The sequence below is a fragment of the Betta splendens genome, chromosome 21, assembly GCF_900634795.4.
Source record: "Betta splendens chromosome 21, fBetSpl5.4, whole genome shotgun sequence".
Lineage (NCBI taxonomy): Eukaryota > Metazoa > Chordata > Actinopteri > Anabantiformes > Osphronemidae > Betta > Betta splendens.
The window spans coordinates 1,978,654-1,997,418 of NC_040899.1; the positions used below are offsets into that span (position 1 = coordinate 1,978,654).

The 18,765-nt window shown below is 45.9% G+C and overlaps 1 protein-coding gene and 1 long non-coding RNA gene across 9 annotated transcripts in view; one reads left to right on the plus strand and one right to left on the minus strand.

Annotated features, from left to right (window-relative positions):
- satb2 (SATB homeobox 2) overlaps positions 1 to 9,606 on the plus strand; it is a 30,988-nt gene extending 21,382 nt beyond the window's left edge. For 4 of the 5 annotated variants that reach the window (XM_029136934.3, XM_029136930.3, XM_029136931.3 and 1 more), the window contains 2 exons: positions 7,091 to 7,297; positions 7,391 to 9,606. In XM_029136934.3, the coding sequence (XP_028992767.1) occupies positions 7,091 to 7,297; positions 7,391 to 7,876 (693 nt within the window). In that variant the 3' untranslated portion in view covers positions 7,877 to 9,606. The remainder of the gene's footprint in view (positions 1 to 7,090; positions 7,298 to 7,390) is intronic. The other variant, XM_029136933.3, reaches the window with a different exon arrangement.
- The window catches only part of LOC114847339 (uncharacterized), a 77,096-nt gene that overhangs the window by 37,335 nt on the left and 20,996 nt on the right, over positions 1 to 18,765 (minus strand). The window lies entirely within an intron of this gene.

The following is an 18,765-nucleotide window of genomic DNA, read 5'->3' on the forward strand; positions in this document are numbered from 1 at the left end:
TTCTACATCAACTACATGACAGCTTTATTCACTAGTTACTTTATGGCTTCTTTCTGCATAGAAGACATTAAAGGTTTCTGAAACACAGTCTGGTGCTGGGAATGAAACACTAAATCATTCTCTGCGTCTCAGATGGGAGGGTTTTGACCACGCTGTCACTCATTCCAATGATTTGCACTTATTTTGTAATAGGTTTGATTTAAAAAACAGGGGTTGAGCCTGTTAGTTTGTGCTTATGTGGACAAGCATTAAGAAACTCATATTAAACAAGCAGCTGAACCTAAATCATGGCAGCATTAGTAAAGAGAGAAGGCAGCGTGCTTATTTATAATATAGAAGATCCTTGTGACTTGGTTTGTGTTGATGTGAGAAACGTGTCCAGTGAGTCTAACAGAACATAGATCGGTATGAATGTACAGTATGAAGCGGCAGTATCAAAGTGAATGTGTCCCGCCTCCCAGACCACACCTGTCATTATTATTTACTCATCAGATTTATTCCACGTTAAGTGTGTACAGCAGCGTTTGATCTCGTGGCGCTCGCACATGTGTTTGTGTGTCTGCGTGGCCCAGTGGAACCAGGCGTAAACAGTTGCTGAGTGGTGTGGCACTGGAGGAAATGCCCCATTAGCTGGTGAGGAGGGAGGGAGGCAGCAGATCGATGCAGGAGACACACGGCGTGTTCCCTGTCACACTTATCGTCAGCTTTGAGGCCTGAACTTACTTCTCTCTTACCGCAGACATCAAAGAAAGATTAATTCAAACAACAATCAAAACGCCATCATTAGACAAATTTATTAATTTCTTATTAGAACAAATAAAAATAAGTTTAAGGTAATGTTTTATTTCACAGGCTGCTTTAATTAAATCTGCATTATCCAGCGTAGTTTGGGACTGATTAAAGAGAAAATAGAGGAAAATTATGAGTTAAATTAGACGTGTTGTGTTTACTATTTACTTTCAGCAGAATTTCCATGAAAGACATTTCTCAGTTTAAAGCCCAGTAAATATTTACTCTTCATTCAGTTATTACTGGAAACTTTAGTCCTTATTTCTGCTGAACTGTTTGTCGACACAAACGTCACATTTTTCAGGTTCAGCTCGTCTCCTCGGACTGAAGTCTCACGATTCTGCAGCTGAGCATTTGGAAATAATTGAAATAACTAATCCTTCTTTATTTATAGACGCTAACGCTGTTTTGTCCGTAATTACATGGTTCTTTCCAGAAAACGCTGTAGGAAATTATTTGCCAAGGAGTTAAATGTTACAGAGCCACATTATGAAGCAGCAGCCAGTGAACTCTATGACCCAAAGACGTTTGGTCTCACACCTCACACTGCAGCACTGAGGGACTCAGCCGACACCTCGCTGCAACTTCTGTTTAGTCACCACCACGAGCATCACAAGGCCTTCATCACCATCATCATCATCGTCTTGATGAAACCCATAATCACAGGGGTCGCGGCAGAAGACGGCCCACCCACAGCTGCTTCTGCTGGAGTTGCTTCTGTGCACTGTGGCTCGGTGCTGCTAAGGTCAGATCGTGGCCTATAAGGTCTTGACCTGAAATGTTTCACGTGGGAGGATTCTGTTGAACTGCACTGAATGCACTGCTCACTTTTTACATTACGGCAGGCGCGTTTGAGTCCAGATCCTGCTGGTAAAAGCTTTACTCTCAACCTCCATCCTCCAGATCTATTGTGCACCACATTTAGCACATTCCATGTCATAAATCATAAACGGGCTAATGTTAAAACTTCCTATTTAAGCATGCCGACATAAATGGCAGGGGTTGTTTGGCAGCTCCACCCACCTCCACGCTTCCCATTCAGCTGTGTATTAAAGGCTGATGGGAAGATGGGGAGGAAGCTGTGGTGGCACCATTAACACATTCCTCCGTCCCACCGAGACTAAAAATAAAGCGATCCCTCATAACGCCCATGTTGTCCCCCTCTGCTCCACCCCAGCACCCACACAGGAAGATGAACTGTGGTGAAGCACTAGTGATTTATTAATGGGAGATGAGGTGTGTGTGTTCAGAACCCCCCTCCGTCCCAGATGAAGCCTCCACCAACCTCAGGCTCCAGCCAGCCTGCCACCACAGACCACACATGTGTCCCATCTGCCTCACATACACAAAATGTCACACTGATAGCTGGTAATGTGAGCTCCCCTTTGTCTGTGGACAACGAGAGGGTCTTTAAAACGGCAACAGCCGACCACAGAGCACACATCAAACAGAATGAGTCACAGCAGCGCAGTAATAGACGTACAGTAGCGTGAGAGTCTGGCTCTGCCTGTCTGCAGTGTGCAGGTGCTCGCCGTGTGCCTTCACCTCAGCAGCGTCACACCTCCTCATGACTGACAGGGCCCCGTTCCCGTTCCGCAGCGTCGACTCATACGCTTTCAGCAGTCGAGTGCGTCCCACAGCTAATTTGGCACAGTCTGCCATTATAAATAATTTCTTTATTGTTTTTGCTAAATTGATTTTTTCTGCGAGTCTGGGGCTGTTCATGTGTTGATGTGTGTGACCCAGGAGTGGTGAACTAGAACAAGCAGCAGCCACCGACCCGCCTTCCTCATCCTCCTCATCCGCCTCTCACGCTGTACTGGCCGGACACACCGCACCGCTGGCTGCTAGACAATAATAATAATAATAATAATAATAATAATAATAATAATAATAATAATAATAATAATAATAATAATAATAATAATAATAATAATAATAATAATAATAATAATAATAATAATAATAGAACCTTATTGATCCCACAGTGGGGAATTTAATCTATGCATTTTGACCCATCCTGGGGGCAGCTGTGGGAACTAGTATAGAGTGTCTTGCTCAAGGACACACCAAGCAGGGCTGTAACAAATGGATGCGAAGACAATGAAAGTCATCTCTCTAACAAGACAATGGGCCACCTAAGTTCAGCGCCAACTGGAGATCAGACAAGCAGCTGAACTTGTTGGTTTTGTGCTGTTTCTAGTAAAATACACTGTATGTTTCCTTACATATGGAGAATGAGCGTTTGTCCTTGTTCATCACTCCAAGAGGAAGCTGCCCCCCCCCTCCTCCCCCGCATCCTGGTGGCCTCTTATTCACGGTTGCTGGGTGGAGTTTGGGCTCTTTAGCAAACCACAATTAAGTTAATTGTTTAATTGCAGATAAATGGAATGAATACCACACACAGTTGGAACATAAAAAAATGCACATGCGCACGTATGACCACACAAACGCACACTCAGCCTGCCTGTAGCATTACGTGTGCACAGCTTTTCATCAAAGAAACATAATTTTTATAAAAAAGGCCGACCTGCAGTGACTCAACTACTCTTTCAGTCTAAATTCATGAATCCCAACCACAACAGAACGACAGGACACAGAGGAGGAAATAAAAAGTCCAATTAACAAGAAAGTGAAGTCATGCACAAAACTAACAGAAAAGTGATTTTTCCTTCATACATATTTATCTGTGTGTTAATGGTGTCTCTGGTGGCCACCCCCTTACCAAAACACACACAGTGAGAAAGAGAGAGTGAGTGAGTCAGGGCCCTGGAGGACCAGAGCTCATTAAAGACAAGATGAATATTTCATGTTCTATAATTCTTTCATAGTTCGGTGCCGTAATTTGCCTTGATTTACGTTTAAAAGAAAACTTTTTCATTTTACTGCAGTGCACTTACAACTTTGCCAGGAGAGAGAGAGTTGGAGGGGGAGAGGTTTTCAGGAATACTGAATCATGCCATAAGAAGAGCACAGGGGGGTGCTTTACATGGTCAGAAGCTGCTGATCACAAGGTGTCTGTCAATGCTGGAACCTGTCTGTCTGTCTGTTCCGGTGCGTCCACCAGCTCTGCTTTCAGCACGGTCCACCTGAAGCTCCTCACGGAGGTCGAAAACAAAGCTCAGACACAACTCTGGTTGTGTTTTGGTCACTTTTGGGATTTTTCTCTAATGTTTGAATTTTATTAGGGAACGTTTGACTGGTTTGAGGCAAGAAGCTGTTATTTGTGTAATGGAGTAAAACACACTCGGAAGTACATTAATTCACTACATTAATGAAGTACATAATATTAATTATAAAAATGTGTTTAGTTACTTTCACAGTTTCAGCGTTTCCTTCGCAAATGTCACCATGTGCTATTCTTTATTTAGCAATGACTGATCTTTCCTTTCCCCAAACCACCATGTTTTTCTAACCTTAACCAAAGCCTCGCCACAGGGATGACCGGTCAGAAAAGAATCACTGTGTCCTTTACAACATGTCCTTTACAAAGGCCGGACCATGTCGAGACAAGATTAAGAAACAGTCATTTTGGCTCACTTTGGATGCAGTACAACTATTTTTGATTTGCTTTGGCCAAAGGTTCAGAGGTGAAAGTCAGCTTCCCTTGACATATGAGTAAGACTCAGTGTTTCTCTCAAACTTTAAATTACATTTACTGAAAAGGATCATCAGTTTAATCATTTTCTGGCCCTCATGCTCCCACACATCCAAAGCCATGACTCGCCTGCATTAAAAGTACTGATTACTGTCAAACGTAATCTAAATAAAAATGCTTGCAATAATAAAAGAGATTTATGCATCAGCGCTCAGCGGTGTCATTTTAATTTAATTTTGCCTAGAAGAAGAATTTAGAATGTAATTGGGTGGAGGTCAAAAAGCAAAAGGCACAGCAGCGAGGGGCAGTGATGGGAGGAGGAATAGCATGAGGGAGGTGGAGGAGTGAGGCTGGGCCTCCTGGCAGCCACCAGTTTGGGGCTGATTTGGACGTGGAGTCATGTTGGCTTGGCACAGGCCCACTTCATTAGTGTCCTGATGCATTAGACCTGAGTGGAGGCGGGAGGAAATAAAAGTCTAGAAGGGAGGGAGAAGAAGAGGAAATGACAGGAAGGGGAGAAAACAATGTGAGCACAGGAAAAAACGAGGAAGAAGGAAGAGAAAGTGGAGGCGTCTCGTGCTCTCTAACATCATCATTAGAGCGTGAGTGAGACCAGGCCTCTGCATCGATGAACCCGTGTGTGTGTGTGTGTGTGGCAATTGATCCAAGAGTCCTAGCTGTTGGCCCAAATAAGAGTGGAAGAGATGAAGGGTGTGGGGGTGGAGGAGGGCGAGACGGCTTTCACAATCCCCTCCCTCAATGATTAACCTCCCCTCAGTTATGGAGTGTTCCTGAAGGTCTGTATGGGGGACGTCTGCGTCTGTGTGGTCCCCATCAGGCCTGGGACAGACAGCGGCTCTCTCTGGCTTCCCAACATTCTTTCAGCCTCGTCTCTATGTCTAAAACGGTGCCTTTGCATGAAAGAAAGAGAAGATTTGAAGGAGGGAGAGAAAAATAGCAAAAAGGAAAAGGAGAAATCTAGTGAATTCCTGTAAATTGGTCACCCCCCTGAAAATAAAGCCCCCACAAATAAAATGGGAGCAATTTCATGGTCTGGCTTGCCCTCAATATTATTTAAGTAATACCCTGTTATTATTGAAGAGAGGGAGAGAAAAGCGAATGACTATTATCTTTATGTGGGTCCTTTAATTTTAATGCGCCACAGATTTATAGCTGGGCATTCCAGTGGGAGGCCCCTCCCTGTTCTTAAAGCAACCGGGCGGGACACGACCACAACGCTCTCACAACAGCCACTACCTTCTGACAAACAACTGAACTCCCAGTTTTCTCTCCCAACACTGCGTTCTGCCCCGTCCTTAGAGCCGGAGGATGCCTGTGTCTGGGAGGTTTCCACCCATCAGAATAGCAAACATTTCTGGCCTTTCTGGACACGTTTCCCATTTCCTAGCTACTCGTGCTACATACCCCTAACCTGCTGTCCCAGCTGATCACCTGGACCAGGTGGGTTCAGCCAATCAGAAGCTGCCAGTTCAGGACACTGGCCCTGGAGGGCACAGGACTAGATGCTGAAAAATAGACAGTTAATATTTACTTTTTGTTACTTAAAACTAACAAAACTATCTGACAGCTGCCTGTAGCGTTAATGGTTCATGTTTTGCTTGTCAAATAAAAACAATGTAACCAAACAAATATGACAAGTGGTCGCCCTCTGTTAAAACTCGCTCAAACTAGCCAATTATTTACCACGCAGATGACACTCAAATGTACTTTGTTGTGTTATCTAATGATTACAGCTTGAAACAAGTTTTAGTTTTAACTATCAACCTTGTGGAAAAACATTTTGGAAGCTTTTTAAATCAACACTAACGTCACACGTGCTGTTTTATATGAAGTTTACACTTTACACACTACACACTGTCATATAATTCTGTAAAAAGTTTCCTTTTATTTTCTAATTACCTTAATTCATTTCACAACAATACATGTCTCTCCTTCCTTCTTCGCTCTATGAGTGTTTATAAATGAAGCCGTTATGGTCCATCCTGGACCTGCTTCCGGTCCATCACAGGCCAACATAGACAGAAACGAACACTCCTACAGGCGATATAGAGTCACCAATTAACCCGACTTTATATCTTTGGACTGTGGGAGAACCATGAAAACTCCACTTAGGAAGGAACTGGCACCCGTGAGGTTAAGAGCCATCCAGTTGCATGATGCCCTCTATATGCTCACAGTGTTTAATTAGCACAAGAGGCTGATATGTATGAGCACTGATTCAAACCGGGTTGTTGTCTTCATGCTTTGACCCTCTGAGGAGTTGAATGCGCCCGGTTAAAAAGTGATGGGCTGTCAGAAGTTCGTAAATAAGAGACTTCCTGGCAGACAGGTGGTTGGCGTTTTACTAGTCTTACACACATTAGGTCAAAGGTACACCGGACACACAACAGTGTGAATGCCAGCCACAGAGCTGCTTAATAGACCATGACACTCTGTGAGCTGTGAAACAGTCGTTCTCACCCTCTGTTCACCCTGTAGCTCTGGCTAATGCTGTGGAGCAACAGGGCAGGTTTCAGTTAGTACCGATGACACCAAGTGTAAAACTCCAAAATAAAAGCACGCAGCTAACTACAGATCATGGTATCACTCCAACTATGGCTTTACATGGCTTGATAAAAAAGTTCCCCTCTGTTTAGAAGTGGCTCCAGCTTTGATCAGGGGTCACTGTGCCCCGTTAATCAGCTCTTCTGTCTTTCTCATCAGGCACTTCACAGGCCACCCCCTGCTCCAGTAAAAGAGCACAGACTATCTCCAATGCGTGAGGAACCACTATCTGCCCAAGGTAATGAGGACGGGTCACAGAACATGGCAGGAGGAGCTGCAGGTGGATGTACACCGGGCCCAGTGGGAGGTACTGGCAGCAGCAAGAAGCCACGCTCGCGCACTAAGGTAGAGGCTTTTGTTTTCTCAGATGTGGGTCGTGTTTAGTACTGAACAGGTACATTCTCATGCTCCATCTCTCCTTTGTTGTGTGCAATTCAGATTTCCCTGGAGGCCTTGGGTATCCTGCAGAGCTTCATCCAGGACGTCGGCCTGTACCCAGACCAGGAGGCCATCCACACCTTGTCTGCACAACTTGACCTGCCCAAACACACCATCATCAAGTTCTTCCAGAACCAGCGCTACCATGTCAAGCACCACGGTCGCCTCAAGGAGCTGGGTGAGGGGGCTGCTGCCAGCGGAGGCGTGGACGTCAGCGAATACAGAGAAGAAGAGTTGCTCTCAGGTTCCGAGGACCCAGAGTCCAGTGAGGACGGAGCTGAGGACATCTACCAGTCCACAGAGGGAGGTGTCGGCAACACAGGGGGTCCTCCTGCCTCCTCCAGCTCCAATTCCAGCCAGTCATCTTTATGCACCAACATGGCTCCGGAGGAGGGCAAAGACAAAGGACATGGGCGGTCCGGTGGTAGCATGGCCTCTGGGAGCTCATCATCCAGTCCTAGAGAGCAGGCGGACTACCAGAGGTAGAGACTGGCACACAGGAGGGGACAGAGAAGGAAAGCAGGAAAAGAAAAGGCTCTGACAGAAAGACTTGACCAACTGGAAGCGGATGATTGGAAAACGATTGCACACAAACTGTATGAGACATAAACGTTGTCACAGGCACAGATTAACCAAGAAACCATTCAGCTGAGATGCTGTACGTCGCTGAAACAGCTAGACTCTGAAATTACCTCAGAAACAGACATTTGTTTGCAGGGCTCTGTGACACAGCAGCGGTCATGCCACTGTGAAAGCCAGTTTTCATTAGCAGATAAACTATTGCTGCTTATGCCTCCAACCGACAAAAGAAGCAACAAACTCCACAGAACCAAGTGCAAGAGACTCGCCATGGAGGCAGGATTTCCCTTTGAACTGTGCGTCTGAGCACAGACATCCACAGAAGCATCCTTCTGAGAACTCCACAATTCTAGAAATCCTCAGGACCCTCTGACGTTGCTATGAACTGCCTCAGAACGTGGACAGATGCCATTTTATCGGAGTTTCAACTCGTTCAAATCCTGCCCTCACTACACCATCACCACAGTCACTACCAGTCCCACTTAGCACTTACTGTTCACTAACACGCCGCTCTCTTGTGGATGTGATTTAGCTTTGCTTCTCTTCTATGTGTCCGTCCGTCCGTCCCGTGAGGCTAAAAACGGACTCACGATACGAGCGCTGGCACAGGGGCCGGGCGGGTGAGGATGTGGCCTGAAGGACCCGCGTCTCTGAACCTTCTGCACGTGTAGCAAGAATAAAGACAGTCAAGAAAGGAAGGACAGAGTGGACACTCAGCAGCCAAACAATCAGTCACTTTACTGTATGTGCGGTGGTCCTCCCCTCCTTTCTCTCTAACTGGTGCCCACAGTCTTGTGTTTTACCACACCCACCCGCACTCCGAACGTCACCAACCCTATTTATTACTATCTTTATCCATGATTATTATTATCATTATTGTTATTATTGCTGTTATTGTGGTTAGGATTGCTGTCGTCGTGTGCTATTTTTAGTTCTTATTTCCATGCTTTTAAAATATTGGTTTTCAGAACCGGGCGGCTGTTTGGGTAACAAGTACGGAAAAGGAGGAAGAAAAGAATCCAACCAAGAAGCAGTTACTGAGTTTTACTGGACAGAAAAAGGACCTGTCATGTTGTTGTCACGACAGTTTTTTAGCCGTTTCCCCAAAAATATCCTAAACAACACCTGTCAAACAGAGAAGTGGTGTAATGCTTTTCGCTGCAGTTGATGACAATCTACTTTTTGAGCCATTATTGAAATGTGGCAGGTTTGACTCTGTTCTTCACATTTAATGTCTGTAAATAAAAGGATTAATTGTTATTGATGCTGTTCTTTGTTATTTTGCCAAGTGACTTTAAGTGTTTGAGCCAGTTTGAAGTGACTGATCAGTGCTGTTTTACCTTCCCTTTGAGCAGCTCAGTGAAATTATTTCATTTCATCATCACAGGAGTATTTAAAACAAGGAAGCTGTTTTTGTTTGGTGCAGTAATGTGAGTAGAACAGCAGGTTGTTTGACTCTTCTCATCAGCTGCTATGCTCCAACAGACGACCTACCGCTTAATCGTTGCTCCAGTCGCTCTATATAAGAATACTGTGTTTGTTCTGTACGACAGGAATCAGGGTTTGACTCAAATGCAGTTCCAATGAAATCTTAGTTCATCCAGTGTCGAAGTGAATTAAAATTTGTGAATTTCAAACTGGTGTTTTTCTATGGGTCCTCACAGCAACACACTCTGGGCCAACGGTTCCTCCAGGCTGATCAATTAAAGGACTGTGTGAAGGTTTCTAATAAGACAATAATTCACACAGAAACGCAGCCAGTGGCACCACATTATTAGAGCTCCTGGAAGCTCATGGAAGTCCTACCTGAGCCAGCAGACACAAAAAAATAAGGTTACAGTAGAAAACGGCCCCGTGAGGAGCCGTGGTGAAACAAGAGCTCAAATTAGCTTCTGAACACTGACACAGAACGTGTGAAGTGGAGCTTGGGCTCAGTAAGAATCTGCAAAGCACAACAACAAAAAATCTAAAGTAAAACTGCATCAGCTGTGCAAAATTGGCATTAAATAACTGAATGGTTGGAACTAGGTCAAACCACTATACTGTATTAAAGAAAGAGCAAATTACTTGGACCACTTGAAATATACTCTAGTGTTGATGATTTTAATTAGGATCAGCTCCGCATTTTTGTAGTTGTTGGTCATAGTTGACCTCTAATGGGGAAACCACCAGGCTGTGGCCCAACAGAAAATCTGCTGGGATCCAACCGGACAACCAGCCCTGGAAAACAGTTCAGCCAAGCGCCAACGCAACGCAACCTCATCCAGCGAGGCTCCATTAACCAATCACACTTATTCAAGGGCACATTCCTGGAGGATTACTTTGAGATCTGAAAGCTGTGTGTTTACCTCACGATGGCTGCAACGAAGGACAGAATCATCACGGGTCTGCCAGAGTTACAACAGTTTTACAACTGTGCAGTGTTTCATTTCTTTCTCATTTCATTTCTGTGGCTCCAATTAACAACTACAAACACACAAGTCTAGCGAGTTCAGTAGAAAACTGAGCACTGCTTCTAACTCTTCAGACAATTCAACGGTAAAAGAAGTTTCTCACTTATAGACAAGCAAATCAACAAACAAGCTCATACTGAATGTAATGACAGAAAACGAGGATGTGACATCGCATCGTCAGTCAGCATCCCATCCATCAAGCCAACGTCAGGGAGCTCACAAGCAGCCCACACGCGCCCCCTTCGCCTCCCTGACGCGTTTAAACCCTGATGAGGTGTGGCGGCCAGAACAATGTGGGTGTTTAACCTGCCGACAGGAGCCGGGCCCAGCATTTCATGTGCGACGGACTCCTCCAGTAAACAATGGAGTCTAAGTGTTGGTGATGAGCTGGAGGGTCGAGGTCCTTCTGCAGAAACGTCTTCCACTCAGCGTGTCTCCTCTGCCTGAAGACAATCAGCTCCCGCTGCGACGCTGCCACATAATTATACCTGCTGTGCTGCAGCGCTCTCTCACAGCTCGTCTGCCTGCTGCAGCATAACAAGGCTCAAAATGAGCCACGGGACTAAAGGATGGAAACACACAGGATTTCCTAGTCTGGCTTTAACTGGAGCAGCTGTTCAAGTTTGCTTTACCACCCAATTCATTGCTACAACTGATACGATCATTATCCAGCAAACAAACCCTCTCATCTAAGTTTGGGGCATGAATCATTCTTCTCTTTATGTTTATGTTTATCCGGCCAAGCTGCCCTCACAACGACTCGCTGCATGAAGTTCAAAGGCTTTCAGACTATTTCAGAGCCGCTTTTCTTTGTCCTGAACAATGTTGTGCATTGTGTATAAACTTGAAGCGGGCTTTGCTTGAAGGAGCTGAGGGGGAGGCAGGCTGGGTCGAGTCAACTACGTGGCCACAGGAACCAAATATTGCTTCATTTATACATGTAATCAAAGAAAACCAGGAATGGAAAAAAATACTACCCAAGAGGCCGTTTTGGGTGGAATTTACTGGAAATTGTGGATGACAATGCAGCTTCCTGTGTTTACACAGTAAAAGAATATGCTTTTAAGAGCAATATTACTAAGGAGGGATGTTACAGATGTTCCAGGAAATTAAGAAGCGAACCCCAAAATGGTCCTGCACGGCCGACGTGCAACAGCCAGTCTGCTGACTTTCCATTCAATCAGTCCAAACTCATCAGCCTCAACCTGGGTGAAGGGGGATATTATGCAAGATAAAGCTAATAAGTGGCCAACAACTGAATCTGAATGGTAATGTTATTCACACCTGTCAATCACTCTCAGCAAAACCAACTGAAAATTGTATTACTAGTTATGTCTCTGCGGATTTTATGGGAACATTTCACCTCAAAACTGATCAAGTGTGAGACGCACATTTTCCTTTTAATGGTCCAGTCTCGTCAGTCAAATATTATGCGACAACAGATTCATCTGAATGGAAATGCTTCTCTCACCCACATACTCCTCGGTACCAATGTTCTGATTAAGCTGTTATTTCCTGGCCGTGATGACATTTGTTCCAGTAATAATATCAGTGGGCCTGTGGCTGCCTGATGCTTGGTGTCGTATCTATTGGGCCACGCCTCCTTCTCACCGCTGCCAGTTTTACACTCTGACACAGCCTCTGTGCTTCGTGGTGAGCACCTCTGGTTTTCATTCTGCACCACCCGTCCCCATCTCCTTCCACCCCTTCCCTAAATCTCCTAATTCAACTTATTATTCGCTCAATTGGTGGGCTTCACCCCCTCCCGCCTGGGGTCCTATAGAGCTGGTAGTCATTAGCACACAGGATTTGTGACAGAGCAGAGCAGGGAGCAGCAGGCTCGAACTCTCTCTCCCTCACACACATGCATGGTGTGTTAAAGCGCCGAAGAGGCTGCGGGGTGTTGATGCACTTAAACACATACTGTATCAGCTTGCTGGAGTTAAACAGTGAGTCTGTACCGGGCTGGATGGGAGTCAGGTCTGGCTGGTTGGGACAGACGTGCAGACAGACAGCAATGCAGGAGGCAGGACCACCCAGAGGTCTGTGGTCAGACGAGACGCGAGCAGCACGACCTGCTTAGGAGCAGCTTTGGCTTTCTAAAGATTTACCAGCTTGTGTATTGGATTGTATCTGCCAATGAAGGGTGTGTAATTTAGACCCAAATTATGAAGTGATAATGTTTTCACAGTGATGACATGATTTGCTTTGCCTGCTTCTCGTTCCGCAATCTGCATGAAAAAAGCTGCAACACAAAGCTACAATCAGCAGGTTCTGAAACCCGAGGCTCCAAATCAATTCAACACCTGGGTCGAAGAGTTTTGTTTTGGTGCTAAGATCCCAACAGGACGATCAGAGGAAGTCAGGTCAGTAGTGACAGATCACTACAGGTCACAACACTGACTGAGACGAGGCACGAGGCTGACAGACAGACTTCAGCAACCACAGCTGTATGAAAGTGTGCCACCATTTTGGGGACCTCACAGTTTTATCACATTTTCCGTCATTTAAACGTGTCATAAGAAGCACATGACATGTTTAAAGCGTGAAGCTCCTCTAAATAAACAGCGTCAGGGTTCATGCTTGGCCTGTGCTGCTGTGTGGGAGATTGACAGGAGTCTCAATACCCAGGGCCCCTCAGACAGCTGTGAGGGCACCACTGCAGGATATTAGGCCTGATAGAGGGATGATTATAGAACATTAGAGGTGAAGAAGGGGGAGAGGAGGCACAGCTGTGGGTGCTAACTATTATTACCCACAATGCAGCAGCACAGGGGACTCTCTCTGAGGAGGGGGCTCACACACCTGTGGCCTCTCGCTGTGTGCAGGGTAAAACGGCAGATGCATGAAGCTCCTGACAGATGTGAGGATTTAAAGGGAAGAAAGAAGCTGTCTAACGGAGCGATTCCACCGCTGGACGTGGACGTGGACGTGGACGCTAATGCACCGTAGCAACAGAAGGCGGCGATGGCAGTCACTCCAGGGACAACATGGAAACCAACGGCAGACATTCAATTAGCCAAATGTTACAGCAAGATTAACAACTGCTTGTCAGGATGAAGCATTTCATCGCATCCGCTGCGAATGTGGCTTGTGACACTTCAAGATGATCGGAACACTTTCAGATGTTGATCTGGGAGACGGAGCGAGTACAACTGGAAACCAGTTGTGTGTTCTTTTTGATTGGACATGTGTGTTTGAGAGGGTGAATTAATATGATATGAAGCGCAGCCCGAACTGAAAACAGAATTGCTGCAGCTTCATCTGCTGTTGGAATTAAAAATGGCATCGCTCTCCATGGGTCAGATTTGTCTCATCCAGTTTGGGTCTTTGTCAGACAAGAGCTACGGTACGAGAGCGCAAACAGCTGCTGTAATTAAAAATAAATCACACTCAGCATTTCTCTAAACTCTGGAATAACTAATATGAGCTGGGCCATGAAAAATACATGAGGGCAAATGTAATGATTTCATCCGTCGAAGGATTTACTTAAACACTTTAAACCAAAGTCCTGAAAAAGAGGGAGGCTGCTCCGGTGGAACAATGAGGCGATAATGAAGTTTAGCTTCAGACGCCACTGGGGACAGAGCTCAGCCAATGTCTGTGATTGGCAGCGTGAATAAAGAGGAAGCAAAGATGCACTGGACCACTGGAGAGACAGCAGCAGCTTCATGGATTTCTTCAATAAAATCATCAGTCTCATAATATGTAATAATTCTGTCTACAGTATATACTGTAAATAAAACTGAATGGAGTTGAATGAAGAACAGCTGGGTGAATGTTACTTAGTGAACAGTTGTGACCGGACCATCACCCTCCATGAGATCAGCCCCGGTTGGTTCCCCGTCACCCTTCACCTCTGCCCCTGGACTGCTGATTGTCCCTCAGGCTGTGCCAGCGGGTCAGGATGAGGGTCCGGCGCTGTGGGTGAGCAGTGGCAGGTGTGTTGGACTGAGCCCGGGGGCGTCCCAGGGTCCCAGGCTGCGTCTCAGCCGCGGCTGATGCCTCCTGACAGAGATCCTGCCACTGCGTCAGGAAGGATGCAAGATGGCGAACAGAGACGGAAGCAGGGCTTCAGAGACAAGTTTGACGACCCCACGCATGTATGGGATTCAAAATCCAGGGCAAAACAAAGTCCATGAAATTAGATTCTTAATGCTGCATGTGTCAAAGCCCAGTAAATGGCTGCGTCCGTGGGAATCCTGGTGAATTGGCATTAGGCATTAACTGCATGACTGCTGGGCATCCTGTCTTGCCTGAATGGACCTCTGTCACTCATTCTCTCTCTCTCTGTTTATCTTAATAAATCCAAAGCATCATTCTGTAGATTGGCATAAGATTGCTTGTGTGTTCCAGGTATTCACTCAGAACAAAGACAAACAAGGATCATTCAAATATTTACTACTGTGTCAAATAAGTAATCAACACTGGTGTGTGGCGTTAATGTAGCGAGCACGAAAGTTAACGTCCAGATATTGTTGCACGTCTTGAGGAGAAATAGTTAAAAAAGCGGCAGCGCAGGAACACACTCTGTAATTTGGTAAATGATAAATGAGAAGAGACCCGGGTCATGAGTGTACAGGTGTTAGCATGCTACATCTGAGGCCCACGGGAAAATCATTAGTCCAGCAGGTAGCGAGTAGTGATTGCGCTTCATGGTAGCGACTGGACTTCACGGCAACAAGGCCAATAATTGTTAACATATTTCTATAAAAAGTCATTGAGTCACTCACTAGAAACTAAGAATGCTGGTACCTGAAAAGCTGCAAAGTTCCAAAGCAGACACTGAATGGACGTTTCCCAGCCAACACGAACTGCTTCTGAGCAACAGCTGCCACCGGAACCTGAGAGGATCAAACTAAGCAAAATACTGAGAGGAGACCAGCTCAGAAGCTGTTGTGGTTTGTCTGGACTGGAGAGACTAAAACCGCGGCCTCTGCTTCGCCCCGGCTCCTTCCTTGGGCGCTTCTGCTGGATGCCGACCATGGCAGACCAGGAAATTCCCACAAAACCAGTCATCAGCTGTAGGAACTAAATCCTGACCTGATGCCTGATACTGTAGATCAGGGGTGTCCAAACTTGATCCTCAAGGGCCACTGCCCTGCTGGTTTTCCAACTCTCCCTGCTGATTACCTTGATCTGGTGTGTCAGTCAGCTGCTGATTGACTGAGCAGCAGGGCAGTGGCCCTTGAGGATCAAGTTTGGAAACCCCTGCGTAGATCTACCACTAACGGGACTGATCTTGATTTATACTAAATCAAACACTAAAAAGGCGCCCCTATTTTACTGGACCGTGTTTTCATCATGGATGTGAGTTCACATCTGATAACGCAGCTCACAGATGACTCACACAAAGTGCAAAATCAGCTTTCTGTAGTGTAGGTGTTCCACCTCACAGCTCACAGCTCCATACAGAGCAGAGCTAATACACCTTGTATTAGCTCACCTGCTCAGCAACAATAGCAGCCATCAGCGCTGTCACGCTGATTCAGCACACGCAGGCGAGGCCAGTGATTATGTGATGACAGCGCCGATACGACTGCTCCCTGTCTGCCAGGTAACGATGCCTGTCCTCTGCTGATGCCAGTGTGGATAACATTCACTGCTCTGCTCCCTTCGTCTGGAACAGGACGCACACAAACACACGTTCATTCCACTGACGTCCTCCCACTTCAGGTTTTCCAACCTTCATCTTATTTCACAGATGCTACAGGTCTGGTAATCAAACCAAACTGGCCTCGTCATATCAGTGGACTGTGCTGCAGATGCCAGCTTGTTTGTTGTCATTGGATCAGATAGAATGTGTGTTTGAGTGGGCAGCCCAGCTGGAGATCTGTAAGGCTGGGGCTGAATGTGGCTGCTGCAGGAGCTGAAGGTGATAACGGGAAAGGAAATGGTTTTATTGCACATTTCAATTCAATTCAATCCAATTCAATCTGGCCTCTTAAGCTACATCTACTGGAAATGCTAAGTACTGTACCGCGATAGTGTATTTGAGCCATGTCAGATGAATATACACGACTTTCTGCTCTATTACAATTGACTTTTTTTAAAGAATATAAATCTGTGGGTGAGAAGCCTCAGAATAAAAAACGGTCTAGTTGTCACATCACAGATATCTATGAGCTGTCAACAGCTTCACCAGAGATTTCTCCAACCATCCGAGGCCCAAAGAGGCAAATTACCTGTTTCCATGAAAAGCAAAGATTAGAGACCTGTTTAACTGATGCTTCCCATTGGTTAGAAGACTTGGGCTAAACTACCACAGTGTGTGTGAGCTAAAAGCAGACATTGATAAAACTGGTCTTGATTTACACCCAGAGCCTCTGAACCAGCAGAGACATCACAACAGCACAACACTGGTAGAATCCGCTGTGTCAGGTTCGTTTCTACCCGCAGTGCTGTGTCCAACTCCTAATATTTATTTTTTCAAGTTTTGTTATTTGCAGTTAAGTCAGAATTTTATTAAAATTAGTTGTTTGGTTTGTTTTATAAATTCATGATATTAGATTGATAGACTGAGAGCAAAATAAATTAAACACTTCTGCACAAGCAGTGGAGATGGAAACGCTCCCTAATAAGGATGATAGAAGCCGTTTCTTTCTTAAATATCTAAATGTATTTATATGTATGTAACAGTTGGGCAGTCAATGAATCCTAATGAGAGCTTCCCTCCTCTCTTCCTTCCCTGCTGTCCTTTCCTCCCTCCCTCCCTCCCTCCCTCTCCTTTAACCAGGCCGTGCCAGTCAGTGGGCTCAGGCCTGGGCCTCCAAGCTTCGCCTCCCAGACAACTGCAAACAATTAGGGAAATTAGTGGCTCCAGCATCACCATCAGGAGGCCTGCTTGTTTATAATTTAATCGGGGCGCATGTCAAAACAGTCAGGGCTTGAGAGAAACAAGATGCGTCGGCAAGATGAAATTCAAACTGCCAGCCAGCTCAAAATATTAGGACTGTTTGTTTAATAGCGTGCGACCAACTGGGTAAGAGCAAAATGCAGAGGAGGAGGAGGAGGAGGAGAGAGAGGCAGAAAACCCCAACGAGGGGACGCGGAAAACTGCATGGGAAAAAATGAGCAAGTATTAATTTAGATTTTTTTTGTAAACTCATTCCACATTTTGAGAGTTTTGATTTTTTCGCCCCCCTCCCTCTCCCTGCCTCGTTCTCCTCCTCCAGCTTTCACTTAGCAGTGCTCTGGGAATTTCAAACACTTGGATCCGTGCCGCCTTTCAAATTCATTATAAAAGCTTTTTGCTAACTAAATAGAGAGAGAGAGAGAGAGAGAGAGAGAGAGAGAGAGAGAGAGAGGGGCAACGAAAAAAAACTGCCACATTCATCTCTTAGCCCCGCGCTGCCTCCCCCCTGCCCCCTGACAATATATAAATAAACTAGAGTGACCTGATTGAGATGTAAAAGGCAGGGAGTTAGCGCTGGGACCCATACATTACTTCCCAACATTAACAGTAGTCTACTGAGCCGACACAGGGTGGTGGGAGTACGGCCTCTGGGCAAATGCTGAGGTTACAACTAATGCCCCCTCCTTTAACCACTCGCCCGTGCCCACACCCTTGGAAAGTATGGGCTGGCAGAGATACCGCCACAAAACACACACGCTCCACACAGATCATCACGTGTGATGAACCTGGTTAGAATGTGATAGCACACAGCAGGGGTGATCTGACCCGCCACCAAAATCTGCCAAGAAAGTGCTGGCGTAAACATGCTTCAAGCTTAAATATTATGTGATGAAACATTCATGAAAGCTACAACAATAACACTGCTACAGAAGAACTTTAAGAAAACTCCTGCACAGACCCATGCAGAGAGCGGCGGGCGGATGGAGCCCTGACAATGATGGTCTCGGTGGAGCATCATTAGGCTGATGAGAATCACAACAAGGCAGTAATTGATGATAAGCTGATGCACGGTGAAAGCGATCCAGAGGCAGAGATCATGATAGCAGCAACACACACTGCACACCTCCGTGACAGACATGCAGGTCCTGGTCAGAGAGCATCATTTAGAGTACATGACTGCATGCAGCGGCACCAATGGGCTTTCATTACCCCGGTCTGCCAGCCCAGCTAATGGGCCTTCCCCTCGATACCTTCCAGTCAGTCAGACAGACACGCAGGCCCTGACCATCAGCCGCCAGTCCGTGCAATCAGCCGCCTGCTATCAGCTCTCTAATTGGATCAGTGGCACGAATGTGATTACAGCAGGCGTATTTATTTACATAATAATTATTACGGCTCTCCCCAGAGGAGGCGGGAGAGAGCGCCAGGGCCTGGGGAGAGATGGAGTGAGGGATAGAAGCTGGGGGAGGAGGGGGAGGGAGCAGGAA